General features: G+C 40.7%; 2 protein-coding genes across 4 annotated transcripts in view; one reads left to right on the top strand and one right to left on the bottom strand.

The window, feature by feature from the left end:
• The window catches only part of SUPT6H (SPT6 homolog, histone chaperone and transcription elongation factor), a 28,844-nt gene extending 20,471 nt beyond the window's left edge, over positions 1 to 8,373 (bottom strand). The window contains exons 1-3 of one of the 2 annotated variants that reach the window (XM_015245802.3): positions 8,244 to 8,373; positions 949 to 1,087; positions 36 to 194 (exon numbers count right to left, since the gene is read on the bottom strand). In XM_015245802.3, the coding sequence (XP_015101288.1) occupies positions 36 to 194; positions 949 to 1,057 (268 nt within the window). In that variant the 5' untranslated portion in view covers positions 1,058 to 1,087; positions 8,244 to 8,373. Of the gene's footprint in view, positions 1 to 35; positions 195 to 948; positions 1,088 to 8,152 lie in introns of both variants that reach the window. The other variant, XM_015245801.3, reaches the window with a different exon arrangement.
• Positions 8,374 to 8,526: 153 nt separating this feature from the next.
• SDF2 (stromal cell derived factor 2) lies at positions 8,527 to 15,645 on the top strand. 2 transcript variants are annotated; one of them, XM_006211953.4, is made up of 3 exons: positions 8,527 to 8,771; positions 11,704 to 11,900; positions 14,967 to 15,645. In XM_006211953.4, the coding sequence occupies exons 1-3, from the start codon at positions 8,621 to 8,623 to the stop codon at positions 15,252 to 15,254; spliced, it is 636 nt and encodes a 211-aa protein (XP_006212015.1). In that variant the 5' UTR covers positions 8,527 to 8,620; the 3' UTR covers positions 15,255 to 15,645. The 2 variants fall into 2 exon arrangements, with proteins under 2 accessions (XP_006212015.1, XP_031541199.1); XM_031685339.2 differs by having other exon boundaries at positions 11,704 to 11,948.
• Positions 15,646 to 16,603: the final 958 nt, after the last annotated feature.

Raw genomic sequence — 16,603 nt, 5'->3', positions numbered from 1 at the left:
CCCAGCCTGACCTGACCTGCAGAGAGGCTACTCACTGCGTTTTCTCTTCTTGTGGCCAACATCATCTTCTGAATCGCCGGAGTCACTGCCCTCGTCCTCCTCCCCTTCGTCTTCATCATCATCGTCATTGATAAAGCCTTTCAGGTTTCCTTGTTCATCCTGATCATCTAGGTTTTCCTCCTCCTCCTCCTCATCTGGAAAATATGCATGTTTGAGGCAAGCAGTCTGGGAAATAGGCTGGGGCTGGGGCAAGGCCACCTGCTTAACTGTGATTCTCCATCTGCTCTGAACCTAAAGACCTGGATGCCAAGTTAATTCTTTTGCCTCATCTAAACATGACCACTTAGAGCAGCAGCTTCCAGAAAGGACTACCTCTTTTCCACATTCACCCAACACGAGCTTCCTAATTACTTTGGCTCTTCAAAATCATTACTAGAGGCTTCACAGCTACCAATAACCTTTGTTTCCCTCTCACTTTATAAACATAGTAGCCACATTCCTTCTCTTATCCATAATGCTTTTGATAAAGCTTATATTTTCCTTCCCATCTTTAAAGCCATTTGATGGTTCTACTTTGCTGATGGTCCTAATGGTTGGGTTTAGACAGAGAAATATGAAACTGGGTACATAAATACCAACACTGTTAGGTCTCTAAAAGAGTGAAACACTACTTATGTATTTATTTATTGGTATACTGACTGTCCCCTCCCACTAATGTAAATTCCATGATAGCTGGGTCTTTATTTTGTATTCCTACTTCTAGGCACAGTGCCTGGCATACAGCATACAGATGCTCAGCAAATATTTTCTAAGAATGACTGAAAATTCTCAAGCTGGTACCTCATGTGTGATAACTTCTGTGCTCAGCCTGAGCCTCTCATCAGCAAGAATCCAACTATCCAAAGCTTAGCAATAGTGGGGAGAAGCTTGAGGCTGGGGCTTCCTCACCATCATCCTCCTCTTCTACAAATTTCTTGGTGACCCGGGGTACCACCTCGCCTTCATCATTGTACTCTTCCTCTGACTCCTCAGCCTCGCTTTCCACAAAATCAGACATTGCTGCAGCTTCTCACCGTTTGCCTGAAGACTAGAGAAGGAAGGGAGATGGGGATAAAAAATGAGACAGAGTTCCCTTAAACATTTCCACAAACAGCCTTCAGCTATGTGCCACTGCTCTGCCCAACCATTTCCATCTGGGAGGAGAGAGTAAGACTCAGATGGCTCCATCTCTTCTATTATCCATACTTCCCACGGTTGCCCTTTCAGGTATACCTTTAAAAAAGCAATTATACTGGACTGCTCTGTATGTACTATCTTGTTTGCCCAAAGAGTTTTACCTCATGTTCCACTTGGGGGCAGAAATGGGTAGATGAAGAAAGAAATTAGGCAACAAAGGTAAATGCAAAGACTGCTGGGCTTAAGAGTAGAGATCAAATACTGGTCCCACCATCTACTATAAACCCTAGGAAATTATTTAATGTGCCTGAACATCAGTTTCTTCACCTGGAAAATGGCAACAGCACTTGCAAGATAGTTGAGAATATTACATAACATAGAGAAAGGGAACTATTTACTATTTCAATAAATGTTAACTGAGTTTGAATTTGAATCCTGGGCCTAAATTTCCTTAGCATTCTGTAACTTTGTACCAACCAATCCTAACTTTGTCTTCTACTTCCCTGCTGTCAGATGCACCCAAAGCCTGGACATGGCAGGGGAGAACCACAGAACCATAATATGGAGTTTCCTGGGCTTTACAACACAACACACATTACACGAATCATAACATCAAGATTCTGTTCTGGAGTCCTGAAGCTGGCTGCTGATAAACTCAGCACCACTCCTTATCCTGTCCTGAATTATCATGCTATTCTTTTCAAAGTATATGAATGCCTACCCAGTACAAGCACTTGCTAGGAGCTGGGGATCTGAAGAGAAACAGGATGGTTTGTTTTCAAGGAGCTGACTTCTAGTAGAGGGCCAAATAAGGACCATGAAGTAATTTTATGTATTACGACATATATGTAGAGCAGACACAGGAAGATAACTGGAAAACAAACCCACAAAACCCAACCAAAACTAATACAGGCATTTCCTGGGTATTTTAAACAAATAGAAAAATGTGCCCTGAGGAATAGTATTTATTGCACATCAAGTTCGAGACATTTAACAAATATCTTATTAACCCCTACATTGTCCTATGAGTTACAGCACACTCCTCTCTACTCAGCAAAGGAGGAAATAGACTCAGAGATGAAGTCACTTGCTCAATGCGACACAACTCTTAACTGCAAGAGCTGAAATCTGAGTTAAGGCTTGTCTGACTCCAAAATCACAACTGTTTCTATCATACAGTAGTTCTCAGAGTGTGGTCCAGGGATCAACCCCCACCTTTCTCTCATGAATATACACTGGAGTTTTCCAGAGGTCGTAAGACATTATCACAACAAACTGAAAGTAGAGGATATGAGAATCTAGCAGTACTCTGTTAAAGCAGACATTAAAATAGATTTGCAAAAAAAAGAAAAGAAAAAGAAAAACAATGCCATTCTTTTCATTTTATTTTTTGTTTTGAAGCTTACAGTTGTTTTTTAATAAAATGTGTTATTTATTTTAAAATGTAGCAGGCTGATTATTTTTTTTCTCAGCTTTATTGAGATACACAGTTGACCCTTGAACAACATGGGTTTAAACTGCGAGGATCTTTTTCTCAGTAAATATAGTACCTGTATTTTCATTTTACAGATCTTTAAATTAAATGTGGGTAATTTGTGTTCAATTAGAGATCACAATATTTGAAATCAAAGAACTAGGGTTTAAGTCTTAATTCTATCCAAACTGTTTTAGCTTCCTGCTGTTAGATGAGTCACTTATTAATTCCTTTGTTTTTGAGGCAGAGATAGCAGTATGCAGACTGTGGGAGGAGCAGGGAGTCAGCACCCTAACCCTTGTGTTGTTCAAGGGCCATCTGTAATTGATGCATAACACTGTGTAAGGTTAAGGTGTATAATGTGTTGATTTGATATACCTGTATGTTGCAAACAGGCTTATTATTATGTTAAAATGAAGTAATATCTATTAGTTTTAATTTCTAATCTGGTAAACATCTCTATATATATCATAAATATCAATAGATATAACTCACGTGAACAAAATGTCTCTGAAATTTTAAATTATCTTTAAAGCATTAAGGGGTGCTCGGATCAAAAAGTTTAAGAGCCTCTACACTGTATCTTTCTATAGGTCCCACAGGATGGTGACATAGGAGGCCTTGGGTTAGATGAATGTCCCCTTTCCTCCCAAGATCTATACCCTTAAGGTCATTTAACTTAAGTACAGCCAAAAATGAATATGTAAAACTTGTCAATTAAATGTGGTGCTCTGATTTTAATACCACTCCCCCTCAGCCCTGAACAGAGCCATTAAAAATAGATTTGGGTACAGCAGCCCCCACACATAGCTTGCTTTAATTAGGCTATCAGACCCACAGACTCAGTTTTATAAGGCCTCAACATCTTCACACTAAATGCCAGCTCCTGCAGACCAGATGTCCTATAGCTTATCAGCAGAGAAAAACAGCCTACCTGATGAAAATAACAGCTTTCTTCTGTTTGGGGAGTGGCTGGTGCTCTGTGCTGCATGCAGCTTTCCTCCCATTCTCTAGATCAGCAATAAAGTACATGATGTGCTACAGCTGGGGAATGCCTCCAATCTAGCCCACTGGCAAGACTTCCAGTTAAAAGAGGCTGTGCCAGAAGCAATCCTGACTTGCTGCAACTTATGGGAGCAAGATGTACAGAGGGTAATGCAGCAGCACTGCAGGCTGAGGTTGGCAAGCAGCAACTATTTCAGAACAAAAACACTACTTATTAGTATATGGTTGTTATTAATATTTGACATCTGAGATAAGTCTGATGTCTTTTGGGTTTTGTATTTAGTACTTATGCTCTTGAATTTTCCCCATATTCAGACTGTAAGTTACATTTGCTACTGAAATAGGTCTAGAAAGGGAATGGGGTGCTGAAAGGAGGTTTCTCCAGGCAGAAGCACAGCTGCAGTACAAGATGTGGCTCAAAGGGAGAGGCTGGCGGTTACCATGACATTCTTGGGAAGAGGAATGGTGCTGGGATCAGATTGCCACAGGGGAGGCCCTCCGCAGTCCCTCCCTTTGAACAAGATGATGTAGGAGGCAATTAAAAGGAGACCAGAGCAAAAAAGAGATGTCTGTTAATTCCCTCCACTGGCAGCTTTAATTAACATTTACTTTTTTTTTTTTAAGGGTCAAGCTCTGTGCTGGGACTTGGATATATGAAAATGAGTAAAACATGCTTTTGACCCTGGTGTACACAATTCACTTCAAAAAACTTGTAAATAAAGTTATGACAAAGCATAAATGTTTTATGGTAGTTATATACAGGACTATGAAAGCAATATGAAAGAGGGAGGTCAGAGAATGCCTCAGAAGAGGTGATGCCTGAGTTGAGAGGAGTTAAGAAGACAGACTGGAAAAAAGCAACACGAGCAAAGGCTTAGGTCTGAAAGGGCCTAGTAGTCTGGAAAATAGCCCCAGAAGTCTGGTGAGGAGTGTAAACTACAAGACATCCTGCATTTTATGAGGGCCTAAGCCTATTTCAAAGGTGTTCACTAGTGACTACCCAATTTAGAATCCAAAAATCTAAGAGTTTGAACTCTTTGGTGTGAAAAACCCTAATCACATCAAGTCAAGATGTCAGAAGACAGCAAATGTTAATTCTACCTATAATCATTTTAATATGCTCACCATAGTTATAAGAAATAACAGTCTTACAATCTTTTCAGTATCAGGGTATAAAAAACACTATTGTTAATAATGGCTAATGTAATAACTAATTTAAAATTGTTAGTTATCCCTTTTCTTTCCATGTTTCCTTTGGGGACAAGGAAAGGGCAAAAGAGGAAGAGAAACAACTGAAATAAGTAACCAGATTCAGAATCCCTGCAACACACAGAGGGAATAACAGTTACTGAGCTTTATGTAACACAATGGGGAGCATATTAGTTCCTTCTCTACAGAGGGCCAGATCTGCTGTTAAAGTACAAAAGCAAATGGAAAATACGTACATGAATGGGAGTGGCCTAATTTGGCTCAGGAGTCTTAGTTTGGTAACCCTCGATCTAGAAGTACAGAAAGTCTTTAAAGATTGATGGCAAAGGTACCATGGGAGCTTGTAATAGAAGACTCTAACCCAATTTTGAGGAAGTGACTTAAGGACCTTAAAAGTGAGGAGGAATTAACTAAGTGAAGAAGATGGCTTCTTTGGAGGTGGTTGGAGGAGTGATGTTGGAGGCAAGTGCTCCCAGCACAAGGCCCAGGATATGTTGTGGCAGGAACCATGAGGGCCAGTTTGGGAAGAGGGAGAAGGGTTCATAATGAGTTGGAGGTGAGGTCACAAGGATCTTGATAGGATAACTTAAGGATTTTTGATTTTATCTGAAAGGTGCTGAGAAGCCCCTACAGGGTTTTATACCAAGAACTGACTCAGCAATTTACTTTCTGATTCTATAAATACTTACTTAATGAGTGCTTACTACATGCCAGGCATGTACAAGACAAAATCCCTGCCCCTAGCATACCTGTTTTCTAGGGCAGGAGACAAACCACAAACAGATAAAGCTTGCTGTAAGTGCTAGGAAGGAAATAATCATCCTCACCTCTGAGAGGGTTAGTTCAGACTGAGATGTCAAGAATGGGTAGGATGTGGTACGCAGAACCAGGGGAAGAGGTTCCCGGCAGAAAAGGTGGGCAAGAACTTGGCATATGGTAGGCAATGTCCTAAGGCTAGTGTGACCAGAGAATGGTGAAGGAAGCAGGATGTGAAAGGGAGGGGTCTGCTCAAGCAGGTCTGTGAAGGTCATGGAAAGCCACTGGAGAGTTTTAAGCAGGGAAATGACATGTTCTGACCTGACCTGATCCTCCTATGTGGAAAATGGACTGGGAGAAATTCTGGGTGGAAGCAGGGAAAACTGAGAACACTATTTCAGTAGCTCTGGAAAAAGAGACGGTGGCTTGCAACAGGGTGGTAGCAGCAGAGATGGAGAACAGAAGAAAAATTTGAAATATATTTTGGAAGTAGAAGTGACAGGACTAACTAAAAGACTTGGGGAGGTGAATAGTAAGGAAGAATCCAATATGATTCTCAGAGGTCTGGCTTTGGTAACCATGTGGATGAGAGTATCACTTAGTAAGGCAGAGAAGATCGGGTTTGGAATGATAGGGAACCTAAAATGTTATGCCAGGTTTGGGATGTCTAAGAGACAACCAAATGGACCTATTAAGCAGGCATTTTGTATGAGTCTTAAACACAGAAGAAAGAAGGCTGGGCTAGAGAGTTTAACTTGGGAGTTGCCAGCTTTCAGATGCTGATTAAAGCCACAGGACTGGATCACCTAAAGGAAGCACACAGAAAACCTAGGATTAAACTCTGAAGGAAATTCAACATTTAGACACTAGGTAGAGAGTAAAAGTAGCTAGCAAAGGAGACTGAGAAGGAGCAGCCATAAAAATGGAGAAAATCCAGGAGTGAAGTGTCAATGAAGCTAACAGAAGAGAGAACTTAAAGAGAGGAATAAACTGTGCTGAGTATTCCACACTGAGAAAGATGAGAACAAAGTATCCACAGGATTTGACAAAATAGAAGTCACTGGTGACCTTGACAAAAGCAGTATCAATGGAGTGGTCAGAAGAGAAGCCAGACTGGTGTAGGCTGAAGAACGAAAAAAAAAAAAACTGAGAAAGTTGACACAGTTGGAAATCTGGCTATGAAAGGAAATTTTAAGAAGTAGAATGCTAGCTAGATAGGGATGAGAGGAATGCCAGAACATAATCTGTATGTTGATGGGAACAGATTTTTATGGAGAGGTAGATTTGGTGATTGATTTTATTGGAGAATAGTGGAAATGAAGAATCAAAGTATTATACTGCAGCATAATCTGACTGTGGTGCCTTAAGAACAGAGAAGCAGGAGCAAATTTATTTGCTTCCAAAAACCATATGTTTCCACCCTACTGGGGAGCCCTCCTTTCTTGTGAAGGTCTACTGAGGGAGGGAGAACTGTAAAATGCGACTACACCACTTCTTGATGTGATTAATCCCATGATGAGATTTAAACCTCTTAGAGTAGTATTACTATGCTAATCTAATCTTGTAGCCAACCAAACCAACTAAATAAGCTTTCAGATGATTCAGACTTGTCCTCGTTGAAGGAACACAAGTCATGGAAAAGGGCTGTAAGTTCACATCTGATGGGGGGAGCAATCATACTTCTGTAATCAATACATGGAAGACTTAAAAATCAGTAACTTTTGGATAAACAGTCGAACTAAACTTTTTTCCAAAGAAATTAATTAATTTCAAAATTCTTTACATTCTCCATGATCATTAATAGCAGCAATGTAATTTAATACTCCCTTGCTACTTCTGATATTACAGTGAATTTCTACGTCTAAGTATTTTCGGAGAGCTTAGGCCTCCTGTAACTGAAAAACAAGTATCAGTACTTGCAACAACCAAGGGAAATGAACTGCTCAAACGAGTGCCTAGACAGAGAGACAGAGAGACACAAACTGGAAGAAAATAAAGTTTTAACTTAATATCGCATTCGTACGTGTATGGTAGACGTCTGATGGATGTAGCCATCTACACAAAGTTCTAATTATATCATTTAACAACATGGAAAAAGAAGGAATTTGGCATCACCCCCTACTCTGATAGCAGAGTTGCTGAAAGCTCCGTAGGTTTCACATCCCCAGAACAAACAATTCGATCACCTGATCCTGACTCAGAAGCCCTAGGTCCCTTCCATTCCAAACCCTATCGCGTGGCCCAGTTTTCAGAAGCTGCGAGAGAGGGACGGCATCCCAGGAAGCCTGTTGATACAACAGGCCGCCCAATTCCTGGGTTCTGGGGTGGCACAGGATTGGGAAAAGACTTAAGACTCTAAGCAACTACCTTGCTTTCCTCCTCCTCCTCCCTCATAGAGAAGGGAAGGTCGGAGGCCCCCCTTCTTCCCGCATAACGGCTCCCCAGTGCCTCTTCCCTTACGGGACCAGGCCCTAAGAGCCTAGCTCCCCACCTGACCCATTCGAGGAACACACTTTCCAGTCCAAACTTTACCTGCTTGAGGCCCGTCACTTCTCCAGTGCCCTCAGCCCCCACCGAGGAAAATGGAGTCGCCGAACCGAGACTGGGAAAGGATAGTACGAACCCACCGCACGGCCCCTCCGCCGCCACCGCCGCCGCTGCTGCGTCAACGTGCTACGTCACTTCCGGCCCCCTGTCACTGGGAGTGGGTGGGCCATTTCTTCCTCTCGGCTCCCTCCTGGCTCTCCCGGCTTGGTCGAAGGAGCGCGAAAACTGGCAGAAGCGGTTCAGAAAAGCAGCTGTCACAGGGCCCCGGGAACGGCACGAGGGAGTCGGAAGCAACCAGGCCTAGCTAGTTCCTTAGGCCTCTCTAGCCAAAGGAACCATAAAGAACAGATTGGGCTTCTTCCTTTCCTCCTCTCTGTGGTTCCGCTCGCAGCTTCCGGTTCCGGGGAGGGGCGAGTTTTCTTCGAAGATTAGGGGCTCTGCACTGCAGCCAGGATGGCTGTGGTGTCGCTGCTGTTGTTTGGGGGTTTGTGGAGTGCTGTGGGAGCGTCCAATCTGGCTGTCGTTACATGCGGTTCTGTAGTGAAGCTGCTCAATACGCGCCACAACGTCCGACTGCACTCACACGACGTGCGCTACGGGTCAGGTACTGCCACCCGGGTTCGGGTGGGCTGGGAAGGCCTGCTAGGCTCCGGAGGGGGTGGGGCCTAGAGAGAATCTGAGGGGTGTGGTCTGGGAAAGTTAGGGGAGCCGGGGGGAGGTTCCTGAGGTCTGGAGGCGGAGAGTCGGAGAATTCAGTGGTCCTAAGGCATCTTAATCGTAATACCAACTTGTATCTGGTGAGCTACGTTCCAGACACATTACATATTTACTTCTGAAGACTTATTCTTACGAGATATAGGCCATTATTATCCTCATTTTACAGATGAGGAAACAGACTCAAATAAATCGCATGCTCAAATCCTTGGCAGCTAGTGAATGACAGAGACGGTTCGATCCAAATCTGTCCAGGTTAAAAGCCTGCGTTCAGTTACTGCAGGCTGGCACTACTCAGTGCGGGAGAGACAGACATGTAGAAAATTACAGTAAGTCTTGTTATCTCTGAAGTCTTCCAAGACTTCACTCTTTGACTACGACACTCTTGTCTAACTCTTTTGCATCTTACACTTAACTTCATCTCTTTTCTTTGGCCTCTTTTCACTCAAACCTTACCCTCGTAAAGAAAAACTGAAGCACTCAGTGGGATTGGAAGGGAAACTGTTCAGAGGGCTTTTTAACATATGAAAATAAAATACTTAGTTTGTGGTTCATTTGTAATGTAGCAGTTATTTGTGGGCTCATTCACTCAGTATAGATTTAATGAGTTCCTACTGTGTGCCTAATACTGTTTTAGATACAAGAGACACCGTAGTGAACCAGTCAGCAAGTTACAAGAAAACAAAAACAGACAAAAAGAAGAGCGTAAGGTTCAGCTAGTAAGATGTGAGAGGCATCTAAGATGACTGCTAGATGTCTGTCTTAGGTAACTGATGATGCTATTAGCTAAGAGAGGAAGGCGTTCTCTTAGATGGGGCTGGTGTATGGTTCATGATCCCCAAAACCTGTCTGACCAGTTAGGCTAGGAAAGGGGCTGAATTTTCATTGTTGGCAGAAGCAGTTCAGGAAAGCAGCTGTCACAGGGGCCCCGGGAACAGAAGCTATAGGGGGTCAGAAGCAAGTTTGGAAAACACAGGGTTTCTTTATAGGAGGGTTTAATAATCTTAGTGGCCTTTCAGTGAATAACTACTATGTGTCAGACTTATATTTTAATTTGATCTGGTTTCCTATTTTGGATCTACTAAATCAGAACATGGGTAAAGAGAGGCCTGCCAGTAAGAATCTGTAGGTTTGAAAAGCTCTTCAGGTGTTCTTGATGGGCAGCCACATTTGAGAACCAGGCTCATTCTGAAGCTCAGAAGAGAGAGATCTGTGTTGAGCCTGAGACACAGAGTTAAGTACAATATCATTGTACAGGTGGTGGTTGAAGATGTGGGGAGAGTAGATGAGATTGCTCAGGATGAACTGTGGTTCTCAATCTGGTGTCAATTTGAATCAGTTGAAAAACTTGTTGAAGTACTTGTAAATGCTTCTGTCTTCATCTCCAACAAGTATTTAAGAGTGCATAAGGGCCAGGGATAGAACTCTGGGTAATCCCAAAGTTTAAGGACGGGAGAGGACGTGGAAGGCTGAATGACAGTGAAAAAGTAGGAGACAGAAAATGTACAACATGATTTAGTGAAGCATGACAGTGAGAACCAAGAGAACTGTAAGGCAAAAGCTAGAAGTAAGAAGGTAGAGTTGGTTTGCCCCCCCCTTTTATAAGATAAAACAAAATCATTATGAGTTGAGTAGAAACAGCAAGAGTGAGAAGCTGGTAGTTTAGTTGTGAACATTCACACAGATAAATGTGGTACAAGGCGTAATGTGTTAACTGGTAAAAAGGAAAGTGTTATCAAAAGCTTGTGGTCAGGCAGGGCCAGAGGACTGAAGGCAAAGCTAAGAGAAATAGGCAAGAGTAACTGAGGAAAGTGTCTGGGAAATATGGAGTGCCTTCCAAGAATTGACTAATGAATGAGGCCTAAGGAAGGGAAATCTCTGGAATTTATATGAATGGCCTATTTGGAGGAAATTGACAGAAAATAAAGCTTTCTGGGAGGCCAGGTGGTAGAGTGGTTAAGAATGTGAGTTGTAGAGTCAGGCCACCTAGGTTCAAACTCCAGCACTGCCTCTTGGGGTTGTGTGTGACCTTGGCATATTATTAAGCCTTTCTAACACTCCAGTGTAAAATGGGGGAAATAATAATACTTACTTTAGAGAATAGATGCATGTATCAAATAAGAATAATCAATCAAAAGGCTTGGATTGGTAATTAGGTTCAGTACACATTAGCTACCCGCCAATTATTGTTTGTATATTTCTTTTTTTTCCCCCAAGCCTGTAGCTACATATTTAACCTAGTACCTTTTAACCTGCAGAATTGCACCATTTGTAAGCAGTGTTAACCAAACTTAGATGATTTAAGAATACTTTTACAATAGGTTGATAGATCACTTACAGGAATTGGGGAGCTGTAATGGCTTGTTGGATTAAAGTTGACAGGAAAAACTGGTCTCACTTTAACTGTGAAATGTGGTAAAAATTTTTTATTGTAATACATAGTAAACATTGAATAACATTACAAACATGTTAATATATGATTAGACACCTGACATATATTAGGGGCCATCCAGGCTAGTATATATAGGTAAATGCTGCCTGTGCTTCAAAAAAACCACATGTGTTCACTTATTTAGTGCTCTTGGATGCAAATTCTTGGAATTTTCTGATGTAATATACTCCTAAATATAGTTCATCATACAGTAACTAATACTGTATAAATACATTTAGTATTTCTCATGCATACTTTAATGTTGTAGGGAAAAAATATTACGAAGCATAGGGTTTCCTTCCAACCCCTCCAAACCTATTATGTAACACAAGAAAGAGAAGGGTCAGGTTGAGCTCACCCTCTTCCTTTTCTTTCTTTTTTTTGACTGCAGGTAGTGGGCAGCAGTCGGTGACAGGTGTAACCTCCGTGGATGACAGCAATAGTTACTGGAGGATACGGGGGAAGACCGCCACCGTGTGTGAAAGGGGAACCCCCATCAGATGTGGTCAGCCCATCCGACTAACACATGTCAACACTGGCCGAAATCTCCATAGTCACCATTTCACCTCACCTCTTTCTGGAAACCAGGTGAGGTGGCATCCCGTGGATCACTGCTGCTCTACCGAGGAGTACTCAGTTGAGTTGTTTGATACCTTGGTTCTTAACCCTTTCTTTTCCAGATGTAGGTGTTCTCTTTTGTGCAGACCTGGAGAATATGCTTCTGTCCCATATGTGTGAAGGAAATTGTTTCTGGTCAAAATGGAGACTCTACGTCTAGATCAAATCAAGAAATGATGAGGGAAGAGAGACTAGGTATATGTTAGCATATCATAAGGTATCTTGATAAATCCTACTATAAAGAAACCCTATGTTTTCCAAATTGCAAGAGAAATTATTACCATTATGATTTTTTTAATGATGCTAACTAACCGCACTAGGAAAATAAATTATGTATTGTGCCATTTTTTTAAGCCTTGAATTTCCGGATGATGTGGACACCTTAATGACTGATTCCCTCCCACCCCTACTTTGTACATAGTTTTCCCTGTTAACATCTTAACATTAGTTTGGTAAATTTGCCACAGTTAATAAAGCAATATTGATACATTGTTATCAACCAGAGTCCATAGTTCATTTTGGTTTCCTTAGTTTTTACCTACTGTCTCTTCTCTTTTCTGTTCCAGGATCCCATGCACGTCACATTTAGTTGTCATGCTTCTTTATGTCCCTCTTTTTTTTAAACTTTTTTTTTATTGAATTATAGTCATTTTACAACGTTGTGTCAAATTCCAGTGTAGAGCACAATTTTTCAGTTATACATGAACATACATATATTGTCACATTTTTTTCACTGTGAGTTACACAAGATCTTGTATATATTTCCCTGTGCTATACAGTATAATCCTGTCTGTCTATTCTACATATGCCTGTCAGTATCTACAAATTTTGAACTTCCAGTCTATCCCTTCCCACCCCCCACCCCCTATGTCCCTCTTGACTGTGACAGTTTCTCAGATTTTTCTTCTTTTTGTTGACCTTGACAGTTTTGAAAGGGGCTAGTTAGGTATATTATAGGGTGCTCATCTATTGGAATTTGTCTGATCTTATGATTAGACTGGATTTATGAAGGTTTGGGCGAGGAAGACCGCAGAGGTAAAGTGTAATTTTCATCATCTTTATCAAGGATACATAGTATCTGCATGATTAATGACTGTTGATATTGATTACCTGGCTGAGGTAGTGTTTTTCAGATTTCTCTTGTAAAGTCAGTCTTTCCATTTTTCCCTTTTACATACTGTAATCTTTGGAAAGAAGTCACTATGCACAGCCCACACTTAAAGAGTTATGCTACCTTTAGGGTAGAAAAGCTGCATAATTTATTTGGAATTCTTCTGCATGTGTGATTTGTCTTTTCTCTATTTACTTAATCATTTATTTACATTGGTATGGACTCCTGGATATTTATTTTATACTTTAAGTTATAAGCCAATAGTACTGTCTTTATTATGTTGCTCAGTTGTTCCAACTTTGGCTATTGGGAGCCCTTTCAGTTGTTTCCTGTATCCATGTGACATATTTCCATCATTGTATATATTGTGTGGGTGTGTTTTAACACTTCCTTACTTTCTGGCACTATGAGATATTCTAGGCTCATCTTGTATATTTCTTGTCCAGTCCTAGAATGAGCTATTTCCCTAAGGAGTCCTGCTTCCATTTATTGGAGAATGGTATTCTTAGATGTAGGCCCTACATGAGCTTGTTGCTACTGGGATATTGTTTCTTTTAGGCCCTCTCACCTGACAGAGCTAAGAAATATCTGCATGTGAATGCATATACACATAACCATAAATGTTCATATGTGTAACCATCTGTGTCTATATTAAATGAAACAAGAGTTCTTACTGATGTCTCCAGCTCTAATCCATTGTCTCATAGATCATTTTAGCCTCCTCCCTTTGCTTATTTGTAAATTCCCACTCTTAACAGTGAGATACCTGGCTCCTACCACTGTTGTCCACTTACTTACTTGTTCAGTTCCAGCATAGTAATAGAATTGTTAATTATGTGCAGTTCCTTATGCCTTTAGTCTTAGAGACTATATTTCCAAATGACTGCCTTCTTACCATCTAAAATTTTATGGCTGTTAGTGTATATTTAAATTATATATGTTTTGTAGTGGTCATTATGTAAAGTATAGAAAATTGAATCACTGTGTTGTGCACTTGGAACTAACAGTGTTGTAGGTTAACTATACTTCAATTAAAAAATATCTGTATGTCTGAAATAATCAGTAACTTATTTTTTAAATTAGTTAAAAAAAAATTTTTAACAGAGATACCAGGAATTGATCCTGGGACCTTGCACTTGTTAAGCACACACTTTACCACAGAGCAATACCCCCACCCCTTAGTAGCTTTTTATTATCATACATACTCTGAATTCTTGGCCTTAAGGGGAATGAGATTAGAATACGAGTAGAAGATAGAACCTGCTATACTTTGCTCGGTTAATATATATTATTTCATTTAATTCTCATAATTATTTTGTAAGATATTATTGTCATCATTTTATAGAGGAGAAGATGAAAGCCCAAAGGAGTCACACAGGAAGGGACAAAACTGAGATTTAAGGTTTGCCTGTTTCCAGAGCCCATCCCCTTTCCAACTTGTGTTTCTCACCAGGTCACTTAAAATCTAGTTGAGGGAATGAGGCAGGAATAGTTAAAAGTCAAATAATGAGGTAAAATATTTTTAAGACTATAATAGAAAATAAAAGGCAAATAGAGGATTACTTGTAAAATAAATGTTTGGGCCATAATCTTATGGCAATTGATTTCATGTCTTTTGTGTCTTTTTATCTTTTTTCCACAGTTTATTTTATTTATTTGTTTGTTTTGTTGGGGGGAGGTAATTAGGTTTTTACTTATTTTTAATGGAGGTACTAGGGATTGAGCCCAGGACCTCGTGCATGCTAAGCACGTGCTCTACCACTGAGCTATACCCTCCTCCCTATTTTATTTATTTTTAAGCAGCATTGGAAAACCTCTTATTTTTCACTTTTAGATAGCCTTATTTTTCTTCCCATTGCCTCCCTCTTCTTTTCAAGCCTGTGTGTCAGCCATACTAATGTTGCTTACCTATCTCTGTCTTCTAGGAGGTGAGTGCTTTTGGTGAGGAAGGTGAAGGCGATTATCTGGATGACTGGACAGTGCTCTGTAATGGGCCCTACTGGGTAAGGGATGGTGAGGTGCGGTTCAAGCATTCTTCCACCGAGGTTCTGCTGTCTGTCACAGGAGAACAATATGGTCGACCCATCAGTGGGCAAAAAGAGGTGCATGGCATGGCCCAGCCAAGCCAGAACAACTACTGGAAAGCCATGGAAGGCATCTTCATGAAGCCCAGTGAACTATTGAAGGCAGAAGCCCACCACACAGAGCTGTGAGTCTGGAGGATGTGAGCCACTGTTACTGCACAGTGTTCATAGACATCTGCTGCTCCTTCCCCCTTTGGATTTCTGCCACAGGCTCCCTGGGCAGTGGCCATGTCACCACTAAGATGAAGATGCGTGACAGAAGACAGAGGCTATATTTGGAAGCTTCATTCCTTCATACTTGAATTGGTGGTTCTCCCAGACTTGGGTCAGTTCTTTCTGAGTACAGGACTTGTTTGTGAAGGAACAGATGCTTTTTATTCATACTAATAAAACAAACTGAGGGAGACATCCCTCCTAGCTGGGAAATTTTTATTCCTTAGAATCTTGGCATCATGGATTATTAATGTTTGTGACTTTTCTTCTACTTTCTTTCTCCAAATTGAAAAAAATTTCATTGTTACTGTGTTGTCATTTATTAGATGTGCTATTTCATAATCTGATTAATCCTTGAGTCCTAAAAGTCATTACAAACACTCTTGAGATGCTGGAAACCTTTAGTGTAGGCACTTTTGAGAGCCTTACTTACATTCAAACTTTTTCTGTCTCTACTTTCACCTTTCTCTCAGCATCTCATCTTTGTTTTTTGACAAATTATGACTAAAGACCCTTAATAAATAGCCAGTGAGATGTTTTACTTTGGATCTGTTACTGCACTTGATAAAAAGAGGTAGATGTAGAAAGAGGAACCAACATTTATTTACTGTCTGCTAAATAGTAGGCACCATATTATAATATTTATTTTTTAAATTTTTGGGGGGGTAATTAGGTTTGTTTGTTTAATTAATTAATAATGGAGGTAGTGGGGATTGAACCCAGGACCCAGTGGTAAGCACACTCTACCACTGAGCTATACCTTCCCCCCCTAGGTGCCATGTTATAGATCTTACCTCATTTAATCTTCACAGGTGTATTACCAGGTAAATATAGTTTTACCAGTGCAGAACAGAAAAGTTTAGTAGCTGCCTGAATTCTTAAAGCTAGTAAATAATTTGAGGATAGGAATCCAGCTTTTTTTCGCACCTGTTCCTTTTACTAGCATTACAACTGCGTTTAGCTCTTAGGAGATAACTCTACTTTTTGGAGAGATGTAGGGATGACTTCCTCTAAAAAGAGGGTTAAAAAGCTTTTGTCCTCTGCTTACTTCATTTCTTCCTTTACTCTTGCTTGTCAGTTCCAGGAAGTTTGCTTCTATGTCCTTCAAGCATGGTAGTGATGAACAGAAGTGTCTGCCATCTGCTGGAATTTCAGTGATTAGCAGGCCTTTTTATTTTTAGAAACTTCTGGATTTTTTCCTCATTTGCTTTAGGGAGTTAATGTTGAACATTTAGGGATACCAGGTTTGTGCCAGACATGGCCCA

The sequence above is a fragment of the Vicugna pacos genome, chromosome 16 (genome assembly GCF_048564905.1).
Source record: "Vicugna pacos chromosome 16, VicPac4, whole genome shotgun sequence".
Classification (NCBI taxonomy): domain Eukaryota; kingdom Metazoa; phylum Chordata; class Mammalia; order Artiodactyla; family Camelidae; genus Vicugna; species Vicugna pacos.
This window is presented reverse-complemented; position numbering and strand designations above follow the sequence as displayed.

Excerpts from the sequence above, each read along its gene's own strand:
- SDF2 (XM_031685339.2), top strand. The coding sequence starts at position 8,621 with ATGGCTGTGGTGTCGCTGCTGTTGTTTGGGGGTTTGTGGAGTGCTGTG. Across the intron at positions 8,772-11,703 it reads CGACGTGCGCTACGGGTCAG|GTAGTGGGCAGCAGTCGGTG; the intron begins GTACTGCCACCC and ends TTTTGACTGCAG. Across the intron at positions 11,949-14,966 it reads GCTCTACCGAGGAGTACTCA|GAGGTGAGTGCTTTTGGTGA; the intron begins GTTGAGTTGTTT and ends TCTGTCTTCTAG.